Genomic DNA, 13,178 nt, shown 5'->3' on the forward strand with positions numbered 1-13,178 from the left:
CACACACACACACACACAGCCGTCTCCTCCTGTTCACACACACACACACACACACAGCTGTCTCTTCCTGTTCTCACACACACACACAGCTGTCTCCTCCTGTTCTCACACACACACACACACACACACAGCTGTCTCCTGTTCTCACACACACACACAGAGCTGTCTCCTCCTGTTCACACACACACACACAGCTGTCTCCTGTTCTCACACACACACACACAGCTGTCTCCTCCTGTTCACACACACATACACACGCACAGCTGTCTCCTCCTGTTCACACACACATACACACACACAGCTGTCTCCTCCTGTTCACACACACACACACACGCACAGCTGTCTCCTCCTGTTCACACACACACACACACAGCCGTCTCCTCCTGTTCTCACACACACACACACACACAGCTGTCTCCTCCTGTTCTCACACACACACACACAGCTGTCTCCTCCTGTTCACACACACACACAGCTGTCTCCTCCTGTTCACACACACACACACACACACACAGCTGTCTCCTCCTGTTCTCACACACACACACAGCTGTCTCCTCCTGTTCTCACACACACACACACACACAGCTGTCTCCTCCTGTTCACACACACACACAGCCGTCTCCTCCTGTTCACACACACACACACACACACACAGCTGTCTCCTCCTGTTCTCACACACACACACAGCTGTCTCCTCCTGTTCTCACACACACACACACACACAGCTGTCTCCTGTTCTCACACACACACACAGAGCTGTCTCCTCCTGTTCACACACACACACACGCACAGCTGTCTCCTCCTGTTCTCACACACACACACACACACACGCACAGCTGTCTCCTCCTGTTCTCACACACACACACACAGCTGTCTCCTCCTGTTCTTACACACACACACACACAGCTGTCTCCTCCTGTTCACACACACACACACACACACACACACACAGCTTTCTTCTCCTGTTCTCTCACCACACACACACATAGCTGTCTCCTCCTGTTCACACACACACACACACACAGCTGTCTCCTCCTGTTCTCACACACACACACACACAGCTGTCTCCTCCTGTTCACACACACACACACACACAGCTGTCTCCTCCTGTTCTCACACACACACACACACAGCTGTCTCCTCCTGTTCTCACACACACGCACACACAGCTGTCTCCTCCTGTTCACACACACACACAGCTGTCTCCTCCTGTTCTCACACACACACACACACACACACACAGCTGTCTCCTGTTCACACACACACACACAGCTGTCTCTTCCTGTTCTCACACACACACACACACACAGAGCTGTCTCCTCCTGTTCTCACACACACACACACACACACACACACACACACAGCTGTCTCCTCCTGTTCTCACACACACACACACACACACACAGCTGTCTCTTCCTGTTCACACACACACGCACAGCTGTCTCCTCCTGTTCTCACACACACACACACAGCTGTCTCCTATTCCCTCCCTACCTTGTGCACAGCTGTCTTCCTGTCCTGGCAGTTGGGGTCTGGTTCTTCCTGCTCCCTGCCTGGTGCAGGTGGGTAGGCTGGGTAGCCTTGTGAAGCAGGTCCTTCAGGGTTACCCTGTCCCTGCCCCCAAAGCAGGTGTAGTGGCCAGGCTGTTGCCCCTGGCTGGGTCAAGGACTTAAGAATGAACATAGCATCAGAGGGCCCGGCCAGGCCAGGCGTCTGGTAGCACAGTGGCGTGTGGGCTCCGTGGTCCCTGCTGCTTGCACGCACACTCGTCAGCGCTGGCTCACCTTCATGAGCAGGTGGTGGTTTCATCACTTCACCAGAGGCAGTCTGCACCTCTGCCCCGTGCCGTCTACAACCCGATGGAACCCAGCTGCGATGCTGCCACTGAGCAGGCGGACACCTGGGCCCACCACATGGCCACCACAGCTCACTCTGCGCTCGTCCTGTTGGTTTCCAGTGGAAGCAGATGCCAGCCACATGTGCTGCGCCAGGCCTGCACCTCACGTTCTTCCAGGACAGCTCCTGAGTGCGGGCGCTGCCAAGCAGCATTCCAGGCCTGGTGTCTGTGGGGAGCATGAGAAGACCCCAGCCGGATGTGGCTGTATGGGGCAGTCACCTGTGCGCACCATCCCTTGGTAGTAGTTGTCCATCCAGAGGCCCCCAGGGGGGGCCCTGAAGAGCAGTGGCCTCCAGAGAGGGGGCTCAGGGTTGGCTGGGATGCCCGATGCCTCCGTGTTTCCTAGCCCACTTGCTTTATGCCGGCTCGGGGCCGCGGTGACAGGGCTGGCCGAGGGGTGGCTCGCGTCACGCAGGTTCATTGCCTTGAAGTTGTAGAGGCCCTGGCGGCGGCGGTGGTGGCCGTGCACCTCCCCCCCTCAGCGAGAATGTGCCGGAGCCTCGCCTCTGGTTTCTGGTGACCGCCAGCCATCCTCCGGGCGCATCTGTGCTTGGAGCAGCGTGCTCCGGGCTCTGCCCACTGTGTTCACATGGCTTCGTATTGTCACATTCCCTCCCCTTGCAGGGACACAGCTATCCTGCTGTGGTCATGGTCCGTTTCAGACTCAGGTTGTCTTTTGGGGGGACACAGATCCACATTTCTTAGGACTATCAGCCGTTTCACCGTCTCTGGCTTTCTGTTCCGCCGCAGTGCTCGGTGGGGGCACCCCGACCCCCCCGCTCCGAGGGCGCTGGGGGCAGCGGCGCAGGCGGCGCAGACAGACGTGAGCAGGGCCCTTCTCTCTGCAGGCAACTCGCAGTACAGCCAGCAGCAGGCCGGCTACCAGCAGGGCTCGGCGCAGCCGCAGACATACCCCCAGCAGCAGTATGCCAACCAGCAGAGCTATCCCGGGCAGCAGCAAGGCTATGGTAAGAAGAGGGGAGCAGGTCACAGCACACTGCTCTCCCAGGGCCACCACACGGTACTGCCCTCCGCTTCCCGCCTCGGAGCTTGTGCGGTCTGTGCCGAGGGCGTACACAGTCACGTGGCACAGAACTCCACTGGCTTTCCCTGTCCTTGGAGTGTCCTTGAGCCCCGGCTAGGACCCCTCGTGACTTCTTCTTTGGGTGTCTCTTCACTGGAAGCTTCTTGCTTTGCCCATCATTTATGGTCTGGACAGCTTTGGAGTGGGCTGGCCGCCCCTTGAGGAGCCCTCCATGGGGTTTGCAGGCAGCTTTCCCCCAGGGGAGACCAGGTCACCTGGGAGAAAGCACCAGGGCGGGCCCTTCCAGGCACCGTGACCCGCACGGCTCACCTGTGGCGCGGGCCCTCTTCACCTGGCCTGCGCTGTGTCTGCGGGTGTGTCCCTGTCGCGTTCCTGTCTCCTGATTATCTGACCCTCAGAAGTGAGTCCCCAGTCCCATCCAGACGGTCAGTAGGTGGGATTGCCCTTCTGTCCTGATGCTCCCCTTCCCCCCCCTCCCCCGCCCCTGGTTGCTCAGTGATTTGTCAATCTCGTATGAGTGCACGGATGTTAACTCCACCTGTTGGTTCAGCTAGGACACCTCTGCTTTTGCAGCTTTCATCTTCTGCCAGCTGCTCCTGCGTCTCTGGCATGCCTTGTCCTTGTGGTTTGTGTCCTTGTGTTTTCAGTGTCTTCCCTGCACCTCCCGAGACCAGGTGCTTCTTTGGGGAGCCTGGCTCCCCCTGGTGGAGAGGAGCAGGGAGGCTGGGTGGGTGCAGGTGGGTGTTTAGCATGATTGCCTCTCCCTCACCTGGCTCAGCTGGGGCGTGCAGTCGGGCTCCATGTCCGAAGAGCCCTCCTCTCAGAGTGTCTTCCCCTCTGAGGGTGCTGATGCCACACCCGGCCAGCAAGTTTGCCATAGACACTGCTGTCAGGAACCCAGGGAGGCAGGTGAGTGGGCAGCGGGGAGAGCGTCAGGCAGAGGAAGCCCTCTGGCATCTGTAGGCGGGAAGCAGAAATCCACTTACCAAAAGAGCCACAGACACGGAAGCTCGTCCCTGGGGAGGCCTCCTCCCTGGGGAGGCTGGGCCTCAGGGTCTGTCCCAGCTCTGCTCAGCTGTGGTGTGCCCTGCCCACCAGTCCCACTGGACTCCTCCAGGGTATCGGCCCCCTCTGCAGGTCTTGGCTGTCTGCTGGCACTCTCCAGAAGCCCCAGCATTCTGAGACACGCCCAGAGCCCAGGGTGCACTGCGTGCAGTCGGGGAGGGCACTTCTGTGAGGGCAGTGGTCAGGTCCAGAGCAAACAAGAGTCAGGAGTTGTCACAAAGCGCCACACCGACTAGCCAGAACAAACGGATTGGTTGATCCATTGTGCTGGAGGTTAAACCAGAGCCTTATCTATGCAAAGAACCCAGCCAGAACAGCTTTTAAAAATAAGGAGGTGGGGGCTGGGAAGGTGGCTCAGTGGTAGAACCACTTGCCTTGCATGCCTGAGGCCCTGGGTTCGATTCCTCAGCACCACATAAGCAAAAAGAAAAAAGCCAGAAGTGGCACTGTGGCTCAAGTGGTAGAGCGCTAGCCTTGAGCTGAAGAGCTGAGGGACAGTACCCAGGCCCAGAATTCAGGCCCTACGACCGGACCCCCCAAAAAAATAAATAAGGAGCTGGTGCCAGGGGCCTGGGCTCATGTCTGTAATCCTAGCTACTCAGGAGGCTGAAATCTGCAGATCATGGTTCAAAGCCAGCCCAGGCAGGAAACTCCATGAGACTCTTATCTCCAATAAAACACTAGAAATCCAAAAGTGGTGCTGTGGCTCAAGTGGTAGAGCACTCACCTTGAGCTGAAGAGCTGAGAAACAGCGCCCAAGCCCAGAGTTCAGGCCCCATAACTAAAAATAAATAAATAAGGAGCTGGGTATCAGCTTATGCCTGTAATCCTAGCTATTCAGGAAGCTGAGATCTAAGGACCATGATTGGAAGCCAACATGGGTAGGGAAATCTATGAGACTGTACCTGCAGTAAAACTGCTCAGAAGTGGCACAGTGGCTCAAGTAGTAGAGCACTAGCCTTGAGCACAGAGGCTCAGGACAGCACGTAGGCCCCGAGTTAAAGCCCCAGGACTGGCAAAAAAAAAAAAATTTAATAAAAAAATATATTTTGACCTTTATGACCTTGACCAATTAACACTTTATAAGCTGTTGGTATTAAGTTATAAGAGTAGAGCAGAGGGCTGGGAAAGTGGCTCAGTGGTAGAGCGCTTGCCTTGCATGCATGAGGCCCTGGGTTCAATTCCTCAGTACCACATAAGAAAAAAGCCGGAAGTGGCGCTGTGACTCAAGTGGTAGAGCGCTAGCCTTGAGCTGAAGAGCTGAGGGACAGCGCCCAGGCCCAGACTTCAGGTCCCATGACCAACAAAACAAAACAAAAACTTAAGAAGGGTTGGGAAGGTGGCTTAGTAGTAGAGTGCTTGCCTGGCATGCATGAAGCCCTGGGTTCGATTCCTCAGTACCATATAAACAGAAAAGCCAGAAGTAGTGTCTGTAGCTCAAGTGGTAGAGTGCTAACATTGAGCAAAAGATGCTCAGGGACAGTGCCCAGGCCCTGAGTTCAAGCTCCGGGACTGGCAAAAAAAACTAAAAAAATAAAAATTAGCCAGGTGCCATTGGCTCACACCTGTAATCCTAGCTACTTAGGAGGCTGAGATCTGAGGATCACAGTTCAAAGCCATCCTGGGCAGGAAAGTCCCTGAGACTTATCTCCAATAAACCACAAGAAAACTGGAAGTAGTACTGTGGCTCAAGTGGTAGAGCACTTGCCTTGAGCTGAAGAGCTGAGGGGTAGTGCCCAGGCCCAGAGTTCAAGTCCCATGACAACAACAACAAAAAACTTAAGAGACTCCTGCCCTGTATCAGTTTAGCTTAGTTTTCATCAGAGCACTGGTGTGTTTCTTCTGTGTGCCGCTCTCTCCAGCTCCTGTCCTAGTTCAGATGTGAGTTCACAGCATCCACTCCCTTCAGAGTAACCCGACCGAAGCAGCAGGCAGGCTGGGCTGAGGGCCTGTCTGGTAGGGCACAGTTTTGGGCTTTGCAGGCCTGGCCAGCCAGTTGCGTGGCTCCCTTGCCATACAGCTGCTCATTACAGCCGGTGTGGGTGTTGGTTGGGTGTGTGGTGTTCCCTGCTGGGGAGCGCTGGCTGGCCTCACAGCCCCTCCCCTTCTGACCCCCCCCCCCCCCGTCCCCACAGGGCCTGCTCAGGGCGCCCCCTCGCAGTACTCCAGCTACCAGCAAGGACAAGGCCAGCAGTATGGGAGCTACAGAGCCTCACAGACGGGACCCTCTGCCCAGCAGCAGCGACCTTACGGCTATGAACAGGCAAGCTTTCTGGATGTTTCCAGGCATCCCGGACCACTGTGTCTGTGGAGGCAAAGGAACTTTGCTCTGTGGTCACGAGGAATAGTGGGATGGAACTAACTGGCTTCCAGCATCGGTTCTCCGGTCCTGTGAGGTCTTTAAGTCAGCTCTTACTTGCTTATCCCACACAGCCAGCTTCTCCCTGCTGGACCTGCATGCATTCAGCTGCATATGTTTATTGTGCACCTGGCGGGAGTCGGTCACTGCTGGATGCCGGGACAGGGCTGGGGCAGGGCTCTGCTTGTTAGCCAGCGAAGTGGCCACTCCCGCACAGGAGCCACACTGCTCCGGGAGCCGAGGGTCAGTAGGGGCCCAGCAGAGGAAGCTTGGGCAAGAAGCTTATGGGTTAGGGCTTGTCTGCAAGTGATGTCCTTCAGTGCTGATAGTTACAAGAAGACACAACAGAGGGCTTGAGCTACCCAACTCCAGCCTACCGTTTCCCTGAACAGCATTCCTCTCCCTCCCCCCTCCTCCTCTCTACCCCCCTTCTCTTTCCCTTCTCTGTCATACACACACACATAAACTCCTTGCTTTGCCACTTAAAAAATAAGACGCAGCTGGACTGAGCTAGGGACTGGGCTGACTAGGCAGCTGGAGGCTGCTGTGCGTGTAGGCGGGGAGTGGCCCGGGTGAGCAGGAGGGTGGGGGGAGGTGGTGGGGACGGGCAGGGGATGAGAACCTGCTCCTTGCTCTGAGCGGGGCAGCGCCCTGGAGGAGGCAGGTCTGCAGGCCAGGACTGCGGGTGGCTTAGGAAGGGAATATGCCGAGGCCCTGGGGTTAGATCACCTGCTCTGCTCAAGACATGGAGAGGAAGGCTTGGTGGGGGGGGGGGGCAGGAGGAAGAGGGTGGCCTTGGGCGTTGTCTGCAGCCTCCTTTGAGGAGTTCTTGGTGTCCGTGACATTTATACAGCCAACCAGTGTCCAAAGCACTGTGTGCCTTCTGCTGGTTTTCTATGAAAGCCAAGTCGATGTTGCTCCTCACCCTGCTGTGTAGCACATGCCAAGAATCAACGCGCATGATGAGGCAGGAGGGTCACAAGTTCGAGACCAGCCTGGGCTAAAGAGAACAGAGAGTGTGAACAGATCGGAAGCCTGGCAGCAGCACAGTATAAAGCCAGGCCACGTGCCCCGTGAGCGGCCATGCTGTACAGGCTGGCACGGAGACCCATGGGTCCACCTGGCGTTCTGCCCTGGGGCAGCACGTGGCATCCAGGAGCTCAAGGGAGATGCCGGTGAGCCGGCCTCCAGCCAGGCCCGGAAAGGATGCCTTTGGGACTTAGGGAAAGATGGGCTGACGTTTGCCGAATTACAGACGGGATGGACAGTGTGCAGATTGGCAGCAGCACAGGGAGGGAGGTGCCGGCCCAGAGCGCCTGCCCTTGCCCGAGAAGCAGGGTTAGCCGTGGGGGGGGGGATCTTCCTGGGCAGCTGGTCAGGTGAGTCTGGCAGGTCCACCGGGCACTGTGCGCGGACAGTGCATGGCACTCCGCCCTCACGCTGAGCCCCTTCCACCATCTTGAGCAGGACAGAGGCACCTGGCCTCGGGGCCCTCTCGCAGCCCCACCGTCCCGGGCACACCTCACCCCTGCCCTGCCAGACCTGGCCAGGCCTCATCTGCACAGACCACAGCACCCTGGGCTGCAGAGCTCCGGCTGGGGGCGCTGCTCCCCTCCAGAGCGGTGGCTAGTGCTGCGGCCTGGTCCCCAAGCAGTGCCAGCTCTGAGCGTGAGGACATAGGTCACAGATCTTACCAGCAGCACACACTGATGCTCACCTCCCAGCGGACCCCCAGCCCTTCCCCTCCCGGCCTCCTCCTTACCGGAGGCCTGGTGACACCACACAAGGCGAGCGGCATTGTCCTTATGCCAGCATCTTCAGAGCACCTTTCCCTTGGCCAGTGGCTCACGTGGCTTCTGTCTGCGGCCCTGCCAGACACAGGTGCGGCTGCACATCCGCCCTCCTCAGATGTCATGCTGACTGACCGTATCCTACGTGGGCGTGCTGAGTGGTGGCGCACTGGCCTTGCTGCCTGTCACGTGCAAGAACTCAGCGCCTAAGAACTTGCCTCCTAGGCAGGCCCCACGCTCAGGGAGCCAGCACAAGACTGAGTGAAGAAGCCCCGTGACCCTCTCTGATCTAAATGAGTGACAAGGATGGGGGTGGCCCCTCCCTGGTGGGTTGGAGCGGAGGTTGCCTGCCTGCCTCCTTCGTACCTCAGCCCTCTTATCCTGTGACTTGGGAGGAGTCTGCCTTCGCAGCGGATAGAGCGTTTACTGGGACCAGGAAGGTGTAACCTGTGTCTCCATCTCTTTTAGGGCCAGTATGGAAACTACCAGCAATAAGGGACAAGCGTTCTTGTTGGAGCCTTTGTGCGATGCATTCTTCGGGAGATGGACAGGCCGGTGGCAGTTCTCAGAACTGTGGCCTGCCGGCCACCCTTCACCCAGTGCTGCCTCTGCATGTGAAGCGTGCTCAATTCACGCTGGGTGTGGCGCGTGCGTGCGTGCTGCCGGCTGAGCTGGCTATGAGGGCACAGTGCCCGGCGCTGTGTGTGGTATTGTCTGTCGATGCGGCGGCGAAGTTCCTTTCTTGTCCCCACCCCTCCTCTATGTTTCTAGCTAGCTTTGGGGATCATTTTGTCATCAGTGTTCTGTGCCTGGTAATGGGACGCTATCTAAGAGACTGTCTAGTGTGCACATTCACACCAGCACCCGGCCTGACCCCCTCTCCTCTTATGATTGTTGCCACATGGGTTGGTTTTGTTTTTTTCTTTTTTGCCTGGAGCTCCAACTCCAGGCTTGGGCGCTATCCCTGAGCTCCTTTTGCTCAAGGCTAACACCCTACCACTTGAGCCACAGTGCCACTTCCAGCTTTTTCTGTGATTAATTGAAGCCTGGGCTGGCTTCACACCATGATCTTCAGATCTCAGCCACTGAGGAGGATTACAGATGTGACCCACCAGCACCTAGCTTTTTTCCTTTTCTTTTTTGCCAGTGCTGGGGCTTGAACTCTGGGCCTGTGCGCTGTCCCTGAAGTTTTTCACTCAAGGTTAGTGCTCAGCCACTTTGAGCCACAGTGCCACTTCCGGTTTTCTGGTGGCTAGTTGGAGATGAGATTCTCACAGAATTAACTGCCCAGGCTGGCGTTGAACTGCAGTCCTCAGATCTCAGCCTCCTGAGTAGCTAGGATAACAGAGGCGAGCCACTGGGGCCTAGCTGGGGGGTTTCTTTGGCTGTGTGTAGCTGGACACGGCCCTGAGGGCCTCCTCTTCCCGAGCCTCCGTGCAGGCTGGGAAAACCTGTGTCTCACACGAGGTTTTGTTCTGCGGTGACAAGGATAACATGCTTCATCTGGAGAGGCTGTGATCCATCCTTTCTAGAGCGTGCCTGTGTCTATTGCCAGTTCCTGTTACCCCAAAAAGTCTGTCTTTGTATGAGAGAGCAATGAGGCATTGGTGAGTTCTGAGTCAGCGTGTTCGTCAGGGTGGAGCACGTGAGGTGCCACCCAGCGTGTCCGGGCCGTGCGCACGGGACCGGCCACCCCACTGGGGCCTTGGAAGGCAAGGGGCATCTCCCACTCGGCTGTCAAGAGCTGTACTTCTGTGCTGTCATTTCTAGGATTTGAGTTTTTAGTATGCCCAAACCTAGTCTATACATAGTTTAAATTATTCATACCAATTTCCAAACAGTGGCAAGTTGTTTGGTTTTTTATGTTATTTCTCCTAGGACCTGTTTGTTCAGATTTCCAAGCAATTGTTCCTTTACTTGCAGTAGCTATTTGAATTCCACATCCCAGTTTTAAAACAATCCCAATAATTTTACTGTGTTCTTAGAAAAAAAAAGGTTTTATATAGTGAAATCTGAGTAACTTTTACATCCTAGAACATTTAACTTCAATTCTGTACAAACTTGGAAAATTATGGTCAAAGGAAAAATCCTCCATTTTTACTAATATAGCAGCATAGGGGTATTTGATCAACTCTTACTTAGATGATAATCACATTACTATGAATCCTTTTTTAAAATCTTAGGACAAATGATGCTTTCCAAACTTGACATATGAGGTCTGTGGAAGCTGGTGTTTTTCTTAAATTCATGTTTTATGTTGAACAGATTAGTTATCTATCCAGACTTGAATGCTTTACGATTTAAAAGCCCTTCTCTGGTTTTCTTGTTTGGATGAATCCAGACGGCTTCTGGTGCGCAGTGGAGCAGCACTGTTTCCCTTGCAGATGAAGAATTGAGGTCAGGTGCAGACTTGGTGGCTGACGGCTAGTCTGCACTTTCTGTGAGAATGTTCTAAAACATTCTCCCCCCTGCTGTTGAACGTATCAGCACACTTGGGCACATAAGCATTTATTTTGTAGGCAGAGGGTTTAAAAACCCTTAACACTGATAAGGGCTTGAAAATGTGTATGTCCACATTTACTAAGTTACAGAAATGAGAGTTCTTAATTGCTAAATGACAGAAACACTAGCAGTTTCATTTAGGGAGTGATCTATCCCTTCCAACTTGCGTCTTTTTTTTTTTTTTTCTGGAAGTGTCTACACAACTAATTTGCAAACTCAGTCAGAGACTGAAATTGCCCACCGAAGATGTTAAGTATTATAGAGAACTGTGAAAATGGTTTTTCTTCTTCCTTGCCAGTCTGGGAATATGCTGTGGGGTGTGTGTGTGTGTGTGCGTGTGCGTGCGTGTGTGTGTTAATTTTAAGCACTGTATGAATACTTTTTGCAAGAAAAGGTCACTTAAAAAAGAATCACCCAAACTTCAATCTGAATTGTCTTACATTAAGAATGTCTTGAATGTTGTGTATATATTTTAAAGAGCACTTTGTGAAATAGTTTGTACATGTTTCTTAATTTATACTTGATTTCGGCGTTGCTGTATTTAATGATGACTGACAGATGTCCTTTCGTGTTTCCTCCGTTTCATGTACCCTGTGGGAAGGTGACGTTGCTGGACGGTCCTGGACGGCCGGCGAGCGGCGGGGACGGACGGGAGTCGCGGCCCCCGGGAGAGCGGCGATGGACGCGGCCGGCGGCCCGCGGCGGGCACCTCCGGGCCTCGGCCTCCGACCCTCCCCGGGCCTCGGCCTCCAACCCTCCGGGCCTCCTCCCCCCGTCAGGCGGCCCCTGGCTGGAAGGCCAGGCGGCCCTCGACCCTGTCCGTCTCATTAAACCGTTTTTAGCCGTTGCTTCTGTTTCCTGTGCCGGTCGCGTCCTCCCGGTGAGCGCCGCGGGGAGAGCGGTGCAGTCCCCGCGCGGGCGGCAGGGGGCGCTCCCGCCGCGCGGCCCCCGGGCTCTGCGCAGGCGCGGTCAGGTCCGCCCCGGAAGCAGTCGGCCGCGGCGGGCGTCCCGGAAGTCGTGGCTCGGAGCTGGTGGGTGCGGGCGCGCGGGGCGCGGGCGGCGGGCAGGGCCCGGCGGGTTAGGGCGGGGGTGCGGCGCCCGGCAAGGTCGCTGTCGGTCGTGGTCGCTCCGGGAGTTGCGCTCCCTGCGCCCGCGGCGGGGCGGGACGGCGGCGGGAGGGGACCAGCCCGGGCCCCAGCCCAGCTCCCAGACTGTATCTTCTTAAGAAAAGAATAAATCAGAGTCCTTTTCCCCTGTTGGATGGAAATACGGATGCCAAGAGTTTCAGCGAGGGATAACCAGCCCGGGCCCCAGCCCAGCCCAGCCCGCGGCGGGGCGGGACGGCCGCGCGGGGACTAGCCCGCGGCGGGGCGGGCTTCGGGCCGGTGCCAGTGCCGTGTGTCCCGATTGCTTTTCCCGTTCCCAGCTCTGGGTTCTTCGAGGCCGAGTCTCACTGCAAGGCGCGCTTGCGTGTCCTTCCGCCTGCTCCAAGGAGCCGACAGCCCCGGCTGGCCTCGGCTCCAGACCCTCAAGGGCTGCGCTTAGCCTGTGCACCTCCACGTCCCCTCCGAGGAAGGCATCCTCAGCCTACAGGAGCCATGCAGATGAGGTTCCTGGCATTATCCTGTGGGCCAGCACACAGGAGCTTAACGTTTTCTAGAACCACAGTGTCAGGGTCTGGTGTGGAGCCCTTACCACGTACGAGTGCTGTTCCTGACTGGACTTTGCAAAAGCTCAGTCAAAAGTTCAAGAGACTCTCATCTTAACCAGTGAGGGCTGGGCATGGGGGCATGTATCCGTCATCCGGGCTCCATAAGAAAGTGTAAATAGGAGGATCATAGTCCGAGCTAGTCTCTGCATAAACAGTAGATCCTATTTTTAAAAAGAAAAATTATCTAGGCCAGGCCCTGTGGCTCACACCTGTCATTCCTACCTACTCAGGAGGCTGAGATCTGAGGATCACAGTTCGAAGCCAGCCTGGGCAGGAAAGTCCATGAGACTCGTATCTCCAGTTAACCACCAGAAAACTGGAAGTGACACTGTGACTCAAGTGGTAGACCACTAGCCTTGAGCTGAAGAGCTCAGGGACGGCACCCAGGCTAAGTTCAAGACCCACGACTGACTAAAAAAAAGAAAGTCTGTGAGGCTCTTCATTTAACCACCAAAAAGCCAGAAGTGCCGCTGTGGCTCAAAGTGGTGGAGCATTAGCCTTGAGTGAAAGAGCTCAGGGACAGCACCCAGGCCCTGAGTTCAAACCCCATGACTACCACCACCCCAAAAAAAGAAAATTAGGAGAGAGGAAGGGAGTGACATTGTCTCAAAAGAAATGTACTCTTGGGGCTGGGAAGATGGCTCAGGGGTAGAGCGCTTGCCTTGCATGCATGAGGCCCTGGGTTTGATTCCTCAGCACCACATAAGCAGAAAAGAAGCCGGAAGTGGTGCTGTGGCTCAAGTGGTAGAGCGCTAGCCTTGAGCTGAAGAGCTGAGGGACAGTGCCCAGGCCCAGAGTTCAGGCCCCAC

At 55.9% G+C, this 13,178-nt stretch overlaps 2 protein-coding genes across 2 annotated transcripts in view; both read left to right on the forward strand.

Moving 5' to 3' along the window:
* Positions 1 to 9,079, forward strand: part of Ss18l1 (synovial sarcoma translocation gene on chromosome 18-like 1) — a 23,399-nt gene extending 14,320 nt beyond the window's left edge. The window contains exons 8-10 of the mRNA XM_013030341.1: positions 2,648 to 2,865; positions 6,143 to 6,270; positions 8,625 to 9,079. Coding sequence (XP_012885795.1) covers positions 2,648 to 2,865; positions 6,143 to 6,270; positions 8,625 to 8,651 — 373 coding nt within the window. The 3' untranslated portion in view covers positions 8,652 to 9,079. The remainder of the gene's footprint in view (positions 1 to 2,647; positions 2,866 to 6,142; positions 6,271 to 8,624) is intronic.
* A 2,583-nt stretch (positions 9,080 to 11,662) lies between these two features.
* The window catches only part of Mtg2 (mitochondrial ribosome-associated GTPase 2), a 12,999-nt gene continuing 11,483 nt past the window's right edge, over positions 11,663 to 13,178 (forward strand). Inside the window, exon 1 of the mRNA XM_013030410.1 lies at positions 11,663 to 11,689. The gene's annotated coding sequence lies outside the window, so the exon portion shown is untranslated. The remainder of the gene's footprint in view (positions 11,690 to 13,178) is intronic.

The sequence above is a fragment of the Dipodomys ordii genome, unplaced genomic scaffold (assembly GCF_000151885.1).
Source record: "Dipodomys ordii isolate 6190 unplaced genomic scaffold, Dord_2.0 Scaffold129, whole genome shotgun sequence".
Taxonomy (NCBI): Eukaryota; Metazoa; Chordata; class Mammalia; order Rodentia; family Heteromyidae; genus Dipodomys; species Dipodomys ordii.